The sequence below is a fragment of the Piliocolobus tephrosceles genome, chromosome 19 (assembly GCF_002776525.5).
Source record: "Piliocolobus tephrosceles isolate RC106 chromosome 19, ASM277652v3, whole genome shotgun sequence".
Taxonomy (NCBI): Eukaryota; Metazoa; Chordata; class Mammalia; order Primates; family Cercopithecidae; genus Piliocolobus; species Piliocolobus tephrosceles.
Window position 1 is genome coordinate 10,948,438 of NC_045452.1, and position 13,822 is coordinate 10,962,259.

At 47.8% G+C, this 13,822-nt stretch overlaps 1 protein-coding gene across 1 annotated transcript in view; it reads right to left on the reverse strand.

Annotated features, from left to right (window-relative positions):
* Nucleotides 1–1,767: 1,767 nt before the first annotated feature.
* The window catches only part of THOC5 (THO complex 5), a 47,287-nt gene continuing 35,232 nt past the window's right edge, over nucleotides 1,768–13,822 (reverse strand). The window contains exons 10-17 of the mRNA XM_026448663.1: nucleotides 11,642–11,801; nucleotides 10,673–10,769; nucleotides 9,677–9,791; nucleotides 7,923–8,026; nucleotides 7,689–7,776; nucleotides 5,150–5,265; nucleotides 4,246–4,436; nucleotides 1,768–1,959 (exon numbers count right to left, since the gene is read on the reverse strand). Of these exons, the coding sequence (XP_026304448.1) occupies nucleotides 1,896–1,959; nucleotides 4,246–4,436; nucleotides 5,150–5,265; nucleotides 7,689–7,776; nucleotides 7,923–8,026; nucleotides 9,677–9,791; nucleotides 10,673–10,769; nucleotides 11,642–11,801 (935 nt within the window). The 3' untranslated portion in view covers nucleotides 1,768–1,895. The remainder of the gene's footprint in view (nucleotides 1,960–4,245; nucleotides 4,437–5,149; nucleotides 5,266–7,688; nucleotides 7,777–7,922; nucleotides 8,027–9,676; nucleotides 9,792–10,672; nucleotides 10,770–11,641; nucleotides 11,802–13,822) is intronic.

The window sequence follows — 13,822 nt, forward strand, 5'->3', positions numbered from 1 at the left end:
TTTTTTTTTTTAAATTTTTTAGAGATAGGGTCTCACATTGTTTCCCAGGCTAGAGTATAGTACAAGCACAATGAATAGTTCACTGTGACCTTGAACTCCTGGACTCGAGTCATCTGCCCACCTCAGCCTTCTGAGTAACTGGGACTATTGGTGGATACCATCACACCTGGCTAATTTTTAAATTTTTTGTAGACACAGGGTCTCACTACGTTGCTCTGGCTGGATCTGAACTCCTGGCCTCAAGGGATCCTCCCACCTTAGCCTCCCAAAGTACTAGGATTACAGTCATGAGCCCCTGCACAGATTTTGTTCAATAAAATTAACAGTGGTGCCTGCCTCTCCCTCCACCTCCTCCACCTTTTCTGCCTCTGCCATCCTTGAGACACCAAGACCAACCCCTCCTCTTCCTTAGACTATTCAACCCTGAGACAGGATGTGAAGACCTTTATGGTGATCCACTTCCACTTACTAGTAGATATATATGTCTTTCCTTATGGCTTTCTTATTTTTTTACTTTTGAGACGGAGTCTTACTCTGTTGCCCAAGCTCAAGTACAGTAGTATGATCTTGGCTTACTGCAACCTCTGCCTCAAAGGTTCAAGTAATTCTGCTTCAGCCTCTTGAATAGCTGGGACTACAGGCATGCACGCTTGGCTAATTTTCGTGTTTTAGCAGAGACAGGGTTTCACCATGTTGGCCAGGCTGGTCTCAAACTCCTGACCTCAAGTGATCCACCCGCCTCGGCCTCCCAAAGCACTGGGATTAGAGACATGAGTCACTGCGCCCAGGCCCCCTTATGACTTTCCTAATAACATTTTCTTTCCTCTAGTTTACTCTATTGTAAGAATACAGTGTACAAGATACAAAATATATATTGAAAGTATGTACTAAGCCGGGCGCGGTGGCTCAAGCCTGTAATCCCAGCACTTTGGGAGGCTGAGACGGGCGGATCACGAGGTCAGGAGATCGAGACCATCCTGGCTAACACGGTGAAACCCCGTCTCTACTAAAAATACAAAAAACTAGCCGGGTGAGGTGGCGGGCGCACCAGTAGTCCCAGCTACTCCGGAGGCTGAGGCAGGAGAATGGCGTAAACCCGGGAGGCGGAGCTTGCAGTGAGCTGAGATCCGGCCACTGCACTCCAGCCCGGGTGACAGAGCAAGACTCCGTCTCAAAAAAAAAAAAAAAAATGTACCGACTATATTAGCAGTAAGTAACTACTAATAGCATATTACTGGTCAACAGCAGGCTATTAGTAGTTTTTAGGGAGTCAAAAGTTATACACAGATTTTTCAAATGTGCAGGGCAGGGGGTGTTGGTGCCCCTCACCCCTGAGTTGTTCAAGGATCAACTGAATTTGTCTTCTGTTTACACTGCACTATCAGGCATTTATAACATCCAACGGTCAGAGACAATTTGTCCATTGGCAACCCTGACAGGGATAATGGGAAGAGCGGGTGGGGAGGGAACAGCTTTTGCTTTTTGTGCTCTGCTGCCTTTGGCTTCTTCTACCACCTCTTAACAGCAGGAACCTGGGATAATAAATACCAAGATCATGAGGACCTCACTCCCCAAAGCAGAAATAGGGTGTGCATAGACAAGAGGTGAGCATCTCTCTGCAGAACTGGAATCTTTTTCCACTCTGCTTTTCTTGGCTGCTGAGAAAAAGTCTCTCTACAAATGCTTTTTCACACTGTGCCACAGCTCCCACCTGCCCTTCCAGACTGCAAAGCCACCCAGCAAGGAACCACAGACAAAAGCCACTGGTCAGGTGACGCTTTTTAATCGGCTGGTGTCTTTAGAGAATATCAAGAGTCACATGTGGGCCACAGCAGAAAGCAGAAGCCCAGTACTCAGGGTGAGGCCTTGGGGGAAATAACAGGCTGGGCGGGAGGTCAGCGATGGCTGAAGAATCCCTGAGGATGGTTGTATTTAAATGGCTTCATCCTGCTGGGACCCCTAGAGAAATAGGAGAACGAAGTAGTTAATAACACACCTTCCAGGCTGATAAAATAAATTATGGTTCATTCACACAAGGGAAAAAAAAAAAGAGGCAGAGTTCTATGACACAGAATGTTATGAGAAAAGCATACAGCAGAACAACATATAAGGTGCGATACTATTTTCGTAAAAATGTCTTTTTGTGCTTGCTAACGAATGAACACAAACTTGGAAAGGCCTTCACTGACAGTGGCACTTCAGGGACATAGCTTTGGGCACCCTCACTTTTTAGGATTGTTCCTTTTTTTTTTTTTTTTGAGACGGAGTCTCTGTATCGCCCAGGCTGGAGTGCAGTGGCACGATCTCAGCTCACTGCAACCCCTGCCTCCTGGGTTCAAGGGATTTTCGTGCCTCAGCCTCCCAAGTAGCTGGGATTACAGGCATGCACCACCACGCCTGGGTTTAGGTTGAGGTTTAGTTTAGGTTTCGCCATGTTGGCCAGGCTGGTGGGACTCCTGGCCTCAGGTCTCTTGCTGCCCGTGCCAGCACTCTGCATCCTGGCCGGAGAGCCTTGCCTCTCACATCTACCAGCCATAGAGTTAACCGGATCTGAGTCACTGAAGGAGCACCTTCCCAGAAATGTGGACAGAGGAGCTCAGCCTGGAGACACAAGAAAGCCCTTCAAGAATGGGGTCCTTTGGCCGGGAGGCGGAGGTTGCAATGAGCCGAGATCATGCTACTACACTCCAGCCTGGGCGACAGAGTGAGACTCCGTCTCAAAAAAAAAAAGAAAAAAGAAAAAGAAATGGGTCCTTTGGGAACCATTGGAGAAGAGGAAATAAATGCTGGCTATGTGAGTTCCCGCCCTGGAAATGTGTTAAAGTGGGCTGGGCAGGTGGGAAGAGCTGAGGTCTCACACAAGCACTCTAGGGAGAGCAAGTCCTAGAAGTTGGCCACCAGCTCCACCTCCCAGCAGCCACTCAGAGCTGGAACTCGTTATTATGAGACAACACAATGAACCAGGCCAGTGGAGGTGTCAGATGAGGTGAGAGGATGCTGGAACTGCTTCTAGGGGCTGGAACTGGCTGTCCGAGAACAAGGTGAGGGAGAGGTAAGGCACTGTTTAGACTGATAGGGAACAAGGAGGGATGTCCTGATTAGAAACTGATTAGAAACAGATTATCACTCTTCTTCCCAAACACTGCTCCCCCCCAACCTCACTCAGAAGGGAAGGGACGCCTGAGCAGTGAAATCTGCAGTTTTGAAACTGACTCTTAAAAGAACATGAGTTAGGGAATGAAAGGAAAATAAAGGACCCAAAACGAAAGAGAAAGGAAAAGTAGCTGGAAGTGCCATGAGCCCAGACCCTCTGAGTACCAAGCTGTCAGGAACTGCTGGCATTTTCCAAGTCCCAGTCTTGTGCCAGGAAGCTTTACATGAATTACTTCTGAGTCATCATGAGCTAAAAGGTATTACTTCCACCACTTCACTCTTCAGAAAATGGCAGTCGGCCGCAATGGCTCACGCCTGTAATCCCAGCACTTTGGGAGGCTGAGGCAAGCTGATCACTTGAACCTAGGAGTTTGAGACCAGCCTGGCTAATATGGTGAAACCTCATCTCTATAAAAACATTTAAAAATTAGTTGGGTGTGGCAGTGCATGCCTGTGGTCCCAGCTACTAGGGAGGCTGAGGCGGGAGGATCGTTTGACCCCTGGAGGTCAAGACTGCAAGGCTGCAGTGGGCTATGATCATGCTGCTGCACTCCAGTCTGGGCAAGAGAGTAAGACCCTGTCTCAAAGAAAAGAAAAGAAAAAAAAAGTGGGGGGAGGGCTCAGAGCTAAGCAGAAGTGACTCTTTTAAGGTCAGCAGCAAAACAGATCTGCACTCCTCTGTCTTACTTCGAGGCTGGTTCCTCCTGTGCCACCTGACTGCCTAAGCTGCGGTTCTCACTGAAAGGACAGTACCCTAGAAAGACCACAGCAGACTCCCTGGGGACAGGCGAGCATGCACGCAGTTTAAAAAGCTTATATGGACAGCAAAAAGCAAACAACCTCTATTGTTTTCCACAGAAAGTACAGAAAATAAAAGTTCAGCCAAATCCTCTTGGCCTACACCTGGCATTGTTTATGTGGTTGAGTGACCCACCTTCAGGAGGTGTTGGTGAAAAACAGGTGGACCAGGGTGACAGGCATGGGCTTGAAGGGGAAGTTTCAGGAAGAAGCAAGCTCTCCCCAGAAAATGTGGCTCTGATCTCTGCCTCACATCACTGTGAGAAGTCACCAGAGCCTCAGACCTCCCCTCACCTGAAGAGCCGCAGACACATCTTCTCCTGGGGAAATTCCTTGGGCCCCTCCACACTGTCGTCATGGCTCTCGGTCTCCAGGTAAACATCCAGCAGCACACACAGCCGCTGCAGCTGGTTGGTCAATAGCTGGTGGCTGGGCCAAGGGCCACACAGCTCCTTGTAGCACACATTGACTTCACCCTCCATGGCCTGTGCGGTGGGAAAGCCAGCATCTCAACACTACCTTCCTGCATTTGGGAGACCACAATGGCCGGCCTTCCATTCCTGGATGGGCCTGAGCGCTGATGCCTCTGCAGGAGCTGGGCCATCAGATCAAGCTAGACTGGCTTGTCCTGAGGCCCCCTCAAGGCAATGAGGTCTTCCTGATTTTGACCCGTAACTTTCCCTGCCTCGTATGCCCACAGCCAGGAAAACAGAGGTATGTAGGGAAGGAGTCTCAAAATAAGACCTAAGTCAGAAGATGTTGGTTAAAAACGTGTTCCATGGCACTTTGATTTAGTAGCTGCCACAGGCTGCTACTTAACAGCTGCAACGCTGATTAACAGCTACAATGCTGATTAACAGCTGCAACGATGTCATTCCTCATGTCATTCCAGTGCTTCTATAATGCTTCAGAGCTTATTCACTTTTTTTTATAGGAGCCCAAGCCAATAACTTTTCAAGTAGGTATTTGTTCTTACTCTCTAAATGGGGAAACCTGTGAACCCCAAGGTAAGCAAGTAGGTCTGGGCTCTTTCCTCTCTTACACCACACAAGCTCCAGCAAATTCTGCAAATCCTGGCACAACCTTCTGTAATGGGAATTAAGGCAGTGCCCAAGCCTTCAGCTGCAGTGGGTTCTGCCACAGCCACCTCCCCCGGGAGCTTTACCTGCTCCTCCCGTCATCCCCAGCTGGGTCTTACCCGAATGTTGTCATCGTTGCTGTTGGTTTTCTCCCCTTTCCAGTTCAAACAGAGCTGGAAAACAGGTGGGATGGAGGAGTAGCCAGGGTTCAACACCACAGCAGCCTGCAGTTTGGCTGGGAAGAGAGGAGAGAGGAGGAAAGCTCAGTTCTAAGACCCAGCTTACCAGCCATGGCAGCCTCCCCACTGCACCCCTGAGGCCAGCTCAGATGTCTCCTATTAATCTGAATGCTGCAGAGCACATTCTGGTACCAACTGTTCTAGAATGTCCTAAGTAGAATTGCCAGCTTGCAGAATGTGAGGTCCTATAATTGGTCTCTCCAAGGACTTTGACATATTTACTGTGCCACAAAGCTGTGGACTCCCCAGAGTCTGGTCCACCTTAGCTTTCTCCATGTGTTCTATTTGCTACTTTGATAGAAGTTTAACTGTCATTTCTTTATTTGCCAGCAAGCTAAGGAATTCTCTATGTGAAAGCTTACTATCTAATTTTTCAACAATATTGTGTATCAACTGTTACATCAAATACATTTTCTCTATTTTCATTTGATTTTTACATACTTTGTTACACAAAATTCTTTTTTTTTTTTTTTTTTTGACGGGGTCTCCCTCTGTCTCCCCCAGGCTAGAGTGCAGTGGCTGGATCTCAGCTCACTGCAAGCTCCGCCTCCCAGGTTTAAGCCATTCTCCTGCCTCAGCCTCCCAAGTAGCTGGGACTACAGGCACCCACCACCACTCCCAGCTAGTTTTTTGTGTCTTTTTAGTAGAGACAGGGTTTCACCATGTTAGCCAGGATGGTCTCGATCTCCTGACCTCGTGATCCGCCCATCTCAGCCTCCCAAAGTGCTGGGATTACAGGCTTGAGCCACCGCGCCCGGCCCACAAAATTCTTTATACTAGCCAACATGTAGAGTCCTTACTGTATCCCAGGCACTGTGGTAAACCCTCTAGACACATTTTATTTCATCCTAACAATAATTCTATGAGTTAGGTACTATTATCATCCTCATTTTACACATAAAAAAACGGGCTCTGACAGAAACTTCTCTACCATCAAATAGTTGGAAAGTAGCAGTGCTGAGTTTAATCAGAACTGGCTGATATCAAAGCTGTGTTCATAATCATTAAACAAAATATTTGTGTTTTTGAACATATTCATTTTTTTCTCTGGTGAAAGCCTTTGCCTTTTTCAACAGGAGGACATTTATGTTCTCAAGTGGGATAGGTTTGCCACTTCTTTTTAGTTATTTTTTGCAGGGGAGAGTTTAACTCTCTGACCACTAGTTATTCAAGTAACAGAGGAGAGGAGAGGAGAGGTTAACATAATTCTTCCCGAACAGTCAGAACATTAACTAAAAAGTTGTGGCCAGGCGTGGTGGCTCATGCCTATAATCCCAGCACTGTGGGAGGCCGAGGCAGGTGGATCACAAGGTCAGGAGATCGAGACCATCCTGGCTAACATGGTGAAACCCTGTCTCTACTAAAAATACAAAAAATTAGCCAAGTGTGGTGGCAGGTGACTGTAGTCCCAGTTACTCAGGAGGCTGAGGCAGGAGAATGGCGTGAACCCGGAGGGTGGAGCTTACAGTGAGCCGAGATTGCGCCGCTGCACTCCAGCCTGGACGACAGACAGAGCGAGACTCTGTCGCAAAAAAAAAAAAAAAAAAAAGTGTGTGGTGGGGAAAGGATGGAAAGCAAATGCATAAAATCCAAATAGTGGTCACCTATTAGGAGAAAGGGAATAAAGTGGGATAGAGAGGCCTCAACCGTATCTGAAATAATTCAGTTTCTTCAGAATGATTTTTTAGAAGACGTGAAGAACAGAAAGAGAAGCAAGTGGGGTAGTGAGGACAGAAACTCTGATACCAAAGAGTTCAACTTTCCTTACAGTTCTGTAACTGTCTTAGAACTACAGACAACTTCCTCAGCTCAGCACCAAGTCTCGGGGGTGTCAGATCCCACGGGCAGTGCCAGATTTGCTGCACCTTGGGTGGAACAACAGCACAACAGCCGAAACACAGCATCCCAGGACTTCAGCAGGGAACCCTGGCAGAGTCGGATGCCATAAGAGGTATGAAGAATCAGAGCTTTCGATGCTTCTGAAGTGAGAACAGGGACTGCAGAAGAGGGAGGGAGGTCCTGTGACCCTGCCCTTTACAACCTGAGGGTGACCCCTCAGCCCTGCTATGAAGAGGGAGAAAGAGGAGATGTCTGGTGTAGAGAGCGGTGAAGGAAAGAGCAAAGAGCTCAGGCTCAGCGCTCAGACTGGGCTTGCAACTAAGCCCGAATTTCCTCCCGAGTAAAATGGAAATGACAGCACCACCCCTAGGACTGTAGTGAGGGTTCAGTGAGACAGAGCGTGTGTGTGACTGTGTTGCAGAATGAGTCCTTGCTGAACAGGCTCTCACGATCATTATTATCTGTTAAGTCCTTGCAGCAGGACTCCAGGATCTTCTGCTTTCTTTGGGCAATCCCCGAGAGTGTTTGATTCTTGGCAGCGCCCTTTGTCTAGAACCCTTGTAATAAGCAGAGCAATTACCTGTGCCCCTTTCAATGAGTGCCATGTAGTAGAGATTGGTGTCCCCAGCCAGTCCCGCATCCACAATGTCTTTGGTGAAATGCAGCTCCTAGAAGAGGTACCACAGACAAGAAGTGAACTGCTGGCTCCTCTAGTTAAATCCCCTGCCCTTCCAACGAGGTGGCAGGAGCTGGAAGGTGACATGGTCCTGTAGTCCTCAGCACAGTAAGGGTAACTTTTCACTCCTTCACCTACCATGTAATCCTCATGGGCAATTGTCACCCATTTCACCAGGCGAGACACAACCTTGGCAGGGAAGAGGTACTGGCAATCACTGGTAACTGGTACAATGCCATGTTCTAAAAGAGAGCAAGACAGATGACGTCACAGGTAGAAATCAGGTGCCACAGATGGGTAACTAGCATCCTCCTGGGGCTCTCTGAAGGGCTCAGATGGCCCGGCCAACTATCCTGGTACACCTGGCACTCAAGTACCCAGGTCAACATGTGCCAGGAATGCAAGCATGTCAACCTGACCTTCACCCAGTGCTATGTGCTTGTGGCCAGATCCAGTGCCAGCATTTACGGTGCTTTCTCTTTAATGCAAATGATAGCCTGCCAAGGAAAAACCCCTGCAGTCAGAACTGGGGAGGATGCCCCTGCAGCAGCTGACTGTTAATTAGATCAAACAGCCTAGAGGCCTGCATTTTCATAGCTGACCTTGATGGAGGAAACAACTGAAGTGTTGTGTGTCAGAGAGAAGAGCAAGAGAACTGCTCCAGGGTAAATTCCTACTGGCATTTCAATAAGCAAATACACCAACAGAGTAAGCGCTGTCCAGAATGACAAACTCCCAACCTTGGGACAAAACAAACTCAGCAATGCTGATGGGGAGCGAGGCCTGATGGACAAACCTCGGTGCTCTGGACAGATCAGCAGCCATGTGGAGTCCAAGAACTGGTGGGGAGTGGTCTCCAGATGTGTCCTGGAAACCCAATGCCTTTCCTGACAGAGACTGTTTTTTTAATTTATTTTTTTACTTTTTATTTTGAGACGGAGTCTCGCTTTGTTGCCCAGGCTGGAATCTTGGCTCACTGCAGCCTCCACCTCTCAGGTTCAAGCAGTTCTCCTGCTTCAGCCTCCTGAGTAGCTGGAATACAGGTGCACGCCACCATGCCCAGCTAATTTTTGTATTTTTAGTAGAGACGGGGTTTTACCATGTTGGCAGGCTGCTCCTGAACTCCTGATCTCAAGAGATCTGTCTGCCTTGGCCTCCCAAAGTGCTGTGATTACAGGCAAGAGTCACCGTGCCTGGCCCAGAGACTCTTTTAGATCAGAAAAATCTTGACCCCAGCCCCCTGCCACTGTAAGTACCTTGAACATGGTAAGCATGTGACAACCATTTACTGAGTGAATAAACTAAAAGAAACCCCCAAAATGCCACCACCTAAGTCAGTGGCTCATCATTATCACTTGGGAGCTTAGAAGAAAACATAGGCTCAGCCTCACCCTGGGGAACACCAGGTCAGTAGGCCTTGGGGAAGGGATATGCGAGTCGCTCCCTAGACAGCCATATTCAAGTAAGCTGACTGTGAGCCACAGAGCCAGGGGCAGGGGTTCACTGTGCTCAGTTCTTCTCCCAGCACTATGCTCCGTGCCAGGTATGAATCAGGATCTCATTAAATATGTGTCGAATGCACATCAAAATCTGCAATGCATGGCCTAGGATGAGTTGTCCCTGACCAATCCACAAACCTGTGCTAGTGCTACCCAGTGGCTCTGTGCCTCCCCTGAGGCAGGACAGCACTGATGGCTCTAAGGGGGAGCTCAGCCCTCTGCTTGGACAGGCCTGGAGCTCTCCCCAGTGGCTCTGCCAAGATGCCCACTCTGTAAATCCAGGAATCCAGGTCTTGTATTTGTCATCAGGATTCAAGTTTTAAGTGAAAGGCTAAGTTGTTGTCCGTGTGTTATCTGAGTGACTCTTAAACCACCGCCCCATCATCAGCTTACCTAGCGATGCAAACTGTTTGTGGAGGGCCAGGCGGGACTGCACCCTGGTCTTCAGAAGTTTCATGGTGGTCTCCATGTGGCTGGCGCTCAGCGAGTGGTCAGCAATCACTGTTTGCTGTGAGGTGAGTGACAATGAGACACACACACGAGTGCTCCCCCATCCCTTCCTCTGGGCACCATCTCTCTCCTGGGACCTGCCTGCCTGTGGCAGCCTGATTTATCCATGCCCCAAGATGGGTACTTTAGACATGGCAGGGTTTATCTGCTATGACAGGCCAGATGCTGAGTCCTGGCAGAAACAACACAATATGCTGGGTTCTTGAGAAGCTGTGTCCAACTCCAGAGGAAAGGCAGGTTTCTGCTAAGGGGCCAGCCCCCCTGAATTTCTGCTCATGCCTCGTATTTGGCACCTGCACACAAGAACAAGGGCAGCAGAGCCTGCAGCCATGAGTCCCAGAGCAAGGACTCAAGCTACCTGGGTCTAGAAGGCTACCAGGCTCACAGAAAAGGCAAAAGGTACCTAAACTCTTGTAAGTCTAAGACATTTTAGTGTCCTGAGTGGACAGAAGACAGGTCACAGCTCTGAGGGGACATGTTCTGCCAGTTCAAAACTCCAAAGGCCATGACAGGCCTTTTTTTTTGAGACAGAGTTTTCCTGTTGTTGCCCAGGCTGGAGTGCAGTGACTTGATCTTGGCTCACTGCAACCTCTGCCTCCCTGGTTCAAGTGATTCTCCTGCCTCAGCCTCCTGAACAGCTGGGATTACAGGCACGTGCCACCACACCCAGCTTTTTTGTATTTTTAGTAGAGCCGCGGTTTCATCATGTTGGCCAGGCTGGTCTTGAACTCCTGACCTCAGGTGATCCACCTGCCTCAGCCTCCCAAAGTACAGGGATTATAGGTGTGAGCCACCATGCCTGGCCTGGCCTTTCTAGAATCTATACAGGAAGAGAGGCGGTAAGCTCCTCAGCCAAGCAGATGAGATCAGTGTACAGACCTGGGGCTGCTCTTTGGGGAAGTGGAGGCCACCAAGCTTCTGTACCCACAAGTAGGGGTGACCTAGCTCAAGTACATAGTCGCTCAAAGTCAGGATGCTGCAGAAAAGAAAATAAACAAAATTGTGCTGTAAGTCATTTCTGCTGTGGTCCCAGGATACAGCCCTCCTCCAATCCTCCCATGCCCCACAGACCAGCCAGTCCTGCAGGTTTGGCCATGTTTACAGCCAGGCTGCTGGCAGAGCCCTTCCACTCTGTCAGTTCCCTACTGTGAATTTCATCTCTCTCATATTCACTTTCCTCTTTTTTCCTTTTCTTCTTGCAGCCTCAACTCATAAGCAAATATCAAATACAAAGGCAGTGTACTAATATCTTTATTGATCTACCAATTTAGAAAATATTTTAAAAATTAATCCTCGGATAATCAAAACGTCAGACATTTTTATTGTATCACGTATTATTATGCTTCCAGAGGGGTTTTCTGTTTTTCTTTTTGTTTTGAGACAGGGTCTGGCTCTGTTGCCCCCAGGCTGGAGCGCAGTGGCATGACCATGGCTCACTGCAGCCTCAATCTCCTGGGCTCATGCAATTCTCCCACCTCAGCCTCCCCAGTAGCTGGGACTACAAATGCCTGCCACCACGCCTGGCTAATTTTTGTATTTCTTATAGAGACAGGGTTTTGCCATGTTGCCCAGGCTGGTCTCGAACTCCTGAGCTCAAGGAATCCACCCGCCTTGGCCTTCCAAAGTGCTGGGATTATAGGCATGAGCCACCACATCTAGCATGTTTCCGAGTTTTTATCCTTCCACCCTTTTCTGTGATCTCCCTTTGCCTTGTAAGCAAGAAAGAACAAGCATTCCCTTCCTATCCTCTGGGTTACCTCTGGCCCTAACAGGTCTCTAGCATTTAGCTTGAGCCACCAGAGAAACTCAGAGGTAGAGAGCTAGGAGAAGAGGAAACTGCTGACTCACCCAACTTTATCAAACTGATACTGATTGGCTGGATTCGGAGTTTTCTTTCCATGATCCCCAGGATACAAGCAACTCAGGACTGAGTCAGGAGACAGCAAGTCACTAGAAAAGGAAAACAGTCCACAGTGAGAATGCAGCCAACATCTTTCTTCAACATAAGCTTGGGCATTTCAGGATGGTAATGCCACATCTCAATGATGCCAGCATTTATTGAAGGCTTTCTGCGGGCCAGACCCTTTATATGCTTGAGGTCACTGCATCCTTACAACCCTATAGGGAGGATTATCATTTCCATTTTATAGAGGAAAAACTCAAGGCTCTAAAAGATACAGCTTGTTCAAGATCACACTGCTAGTAAGTGCTAGAGGTGGGTTTATACTGCTTGATCAAACAGACTAGTACTCTTTTTATTTTATTTTATTTTATTTTTTTATTATACTTTAAGTTCTAGGGTACATGTGCATAACGTGCAGGTTTGTTACATACGTATACATGTGCCATGTTGGTGTGCTGCACCCATCAACTCGTCAGCACCCATCAATTCATCATTTATATCAGGTATAACTCCCCAATGCAATCCCTCCCCCCTCCCCCCTCCCCATGATAGGCCCCAGTGTGTGATGTTCCCCTTCCCGAGTCCAAGTGAGCTCATTGTTCAGTTCCCACCTATGAGTGAGAACATGCAGTGTTTGGTTTTCTCTTCTTGTGATAGTTTGCTGAGAATGATGGTTTCCAGCTGCATCCATGTCCCTACAAAGGACGCAAACTCATCCTTTTTTATGGCTGCATAGTATTCCATGGTGTATATGTGCCACATTTTCTTAATCCACAGACTAGTACTCTTAATCATTAATTTTTAAAAACTCGGCCGGGCGCGGTGGCTCAAGCCTGTAATCCCAGCACTTTGGGAGGCCGAGACGGGCGGATCACGAGGTCAGGAGATCGAGACCATCCTGGCTAACACTGTGAAACCCCGTCTCTACTAAAAAATACAAAAAACTAGCCGGGCGAGGTGGCGGGCGCCTGTAGTCTCAGCTACTTGGGAGGCTGAGGCAGGAGAATGGCGTAAACCCGGGAGGCGGAGCTTGCAGTGAGCTGAGATCCGGCCACTGCACTCCAGCCTGGGGAACAGAGCGAGACTCCGTCTCAAAAAAAAAAAAAAAAAAAATTTTTTTTAAAACTCATCCCTTCAAGATTTATATGGTGCCCAAGGCCTTACCTCAGGGGAGCAAAGTCCCATGACACCAGCAATAGAAATCATTTCAATTTTCATAAAAGCAGAACAGACTCCTTTCTGCTACAGAGAAAACAAGTGTGCAGCTTTGGTGCTATGTCTATCTCACTTTGACCACATCTTATTCTAATCACAGAAAAAGGTCCCTTGTACCTTCCCAGAAAAAGATACAATCACATACACTGGAGACAAGGTGACCCAGCGCTACGAGCGGACAGAAATAATGATGCTACTGCCACCCACCTGGGATGGTTCAGGCACAGTTTGTCATTAAACGTGACAAGCAAAGAAGAGATAATGTGGGACGGTAATGTAGTAATTTTATCACAAAGGATGACAAGGCCCATTCTTTCCCTGAACTAAAGGGGGTTCTCCCTCATCTTTCCATGAATACCATCAGGAGCAACTTGGGCAGCACGTGCCTATCCTGCGTTTTGGCCCCAGCATGCCTTCAGGAACTCGACGCTGGGGCAGTGGAGGCTTCCAGCTCTTCCCTACTCTGTCTCACTGAGTATCCCTGTTCCCCAAGGTCTTCGCCCCCTTTCCCGCCTCAAATGGAGAACTGACTACAAAACAAATAAAACGTTTCAGTCTTTTAGCAAGTGTTTAGGGACTATTACTAACAGACTGAATCAATCTATTAGTAAATAAATAAAACAGAACTAAAACTGCCCACGATGAAGGTTATTAATTGACAAAACCTGAAGAAGGAATCAAACCTTCTTGGCAAAATTTATATCTGCAACATGTGGCTCAAGACAACTGCACTTGGTAAAAATGAACATAAAAAGAAAGGCTATTTATAGTCATAAAAATATAACACCAAAACAAAAGAATTTCTCAACCAGTCAAATCTTATAAAATTTTGATAAAAAATAAGGGATTACAAAAACCTTAGTGGTCGGGTGCAGTGGCTCACGCCTGTAATCCCAGCACTTTGGGAGGCC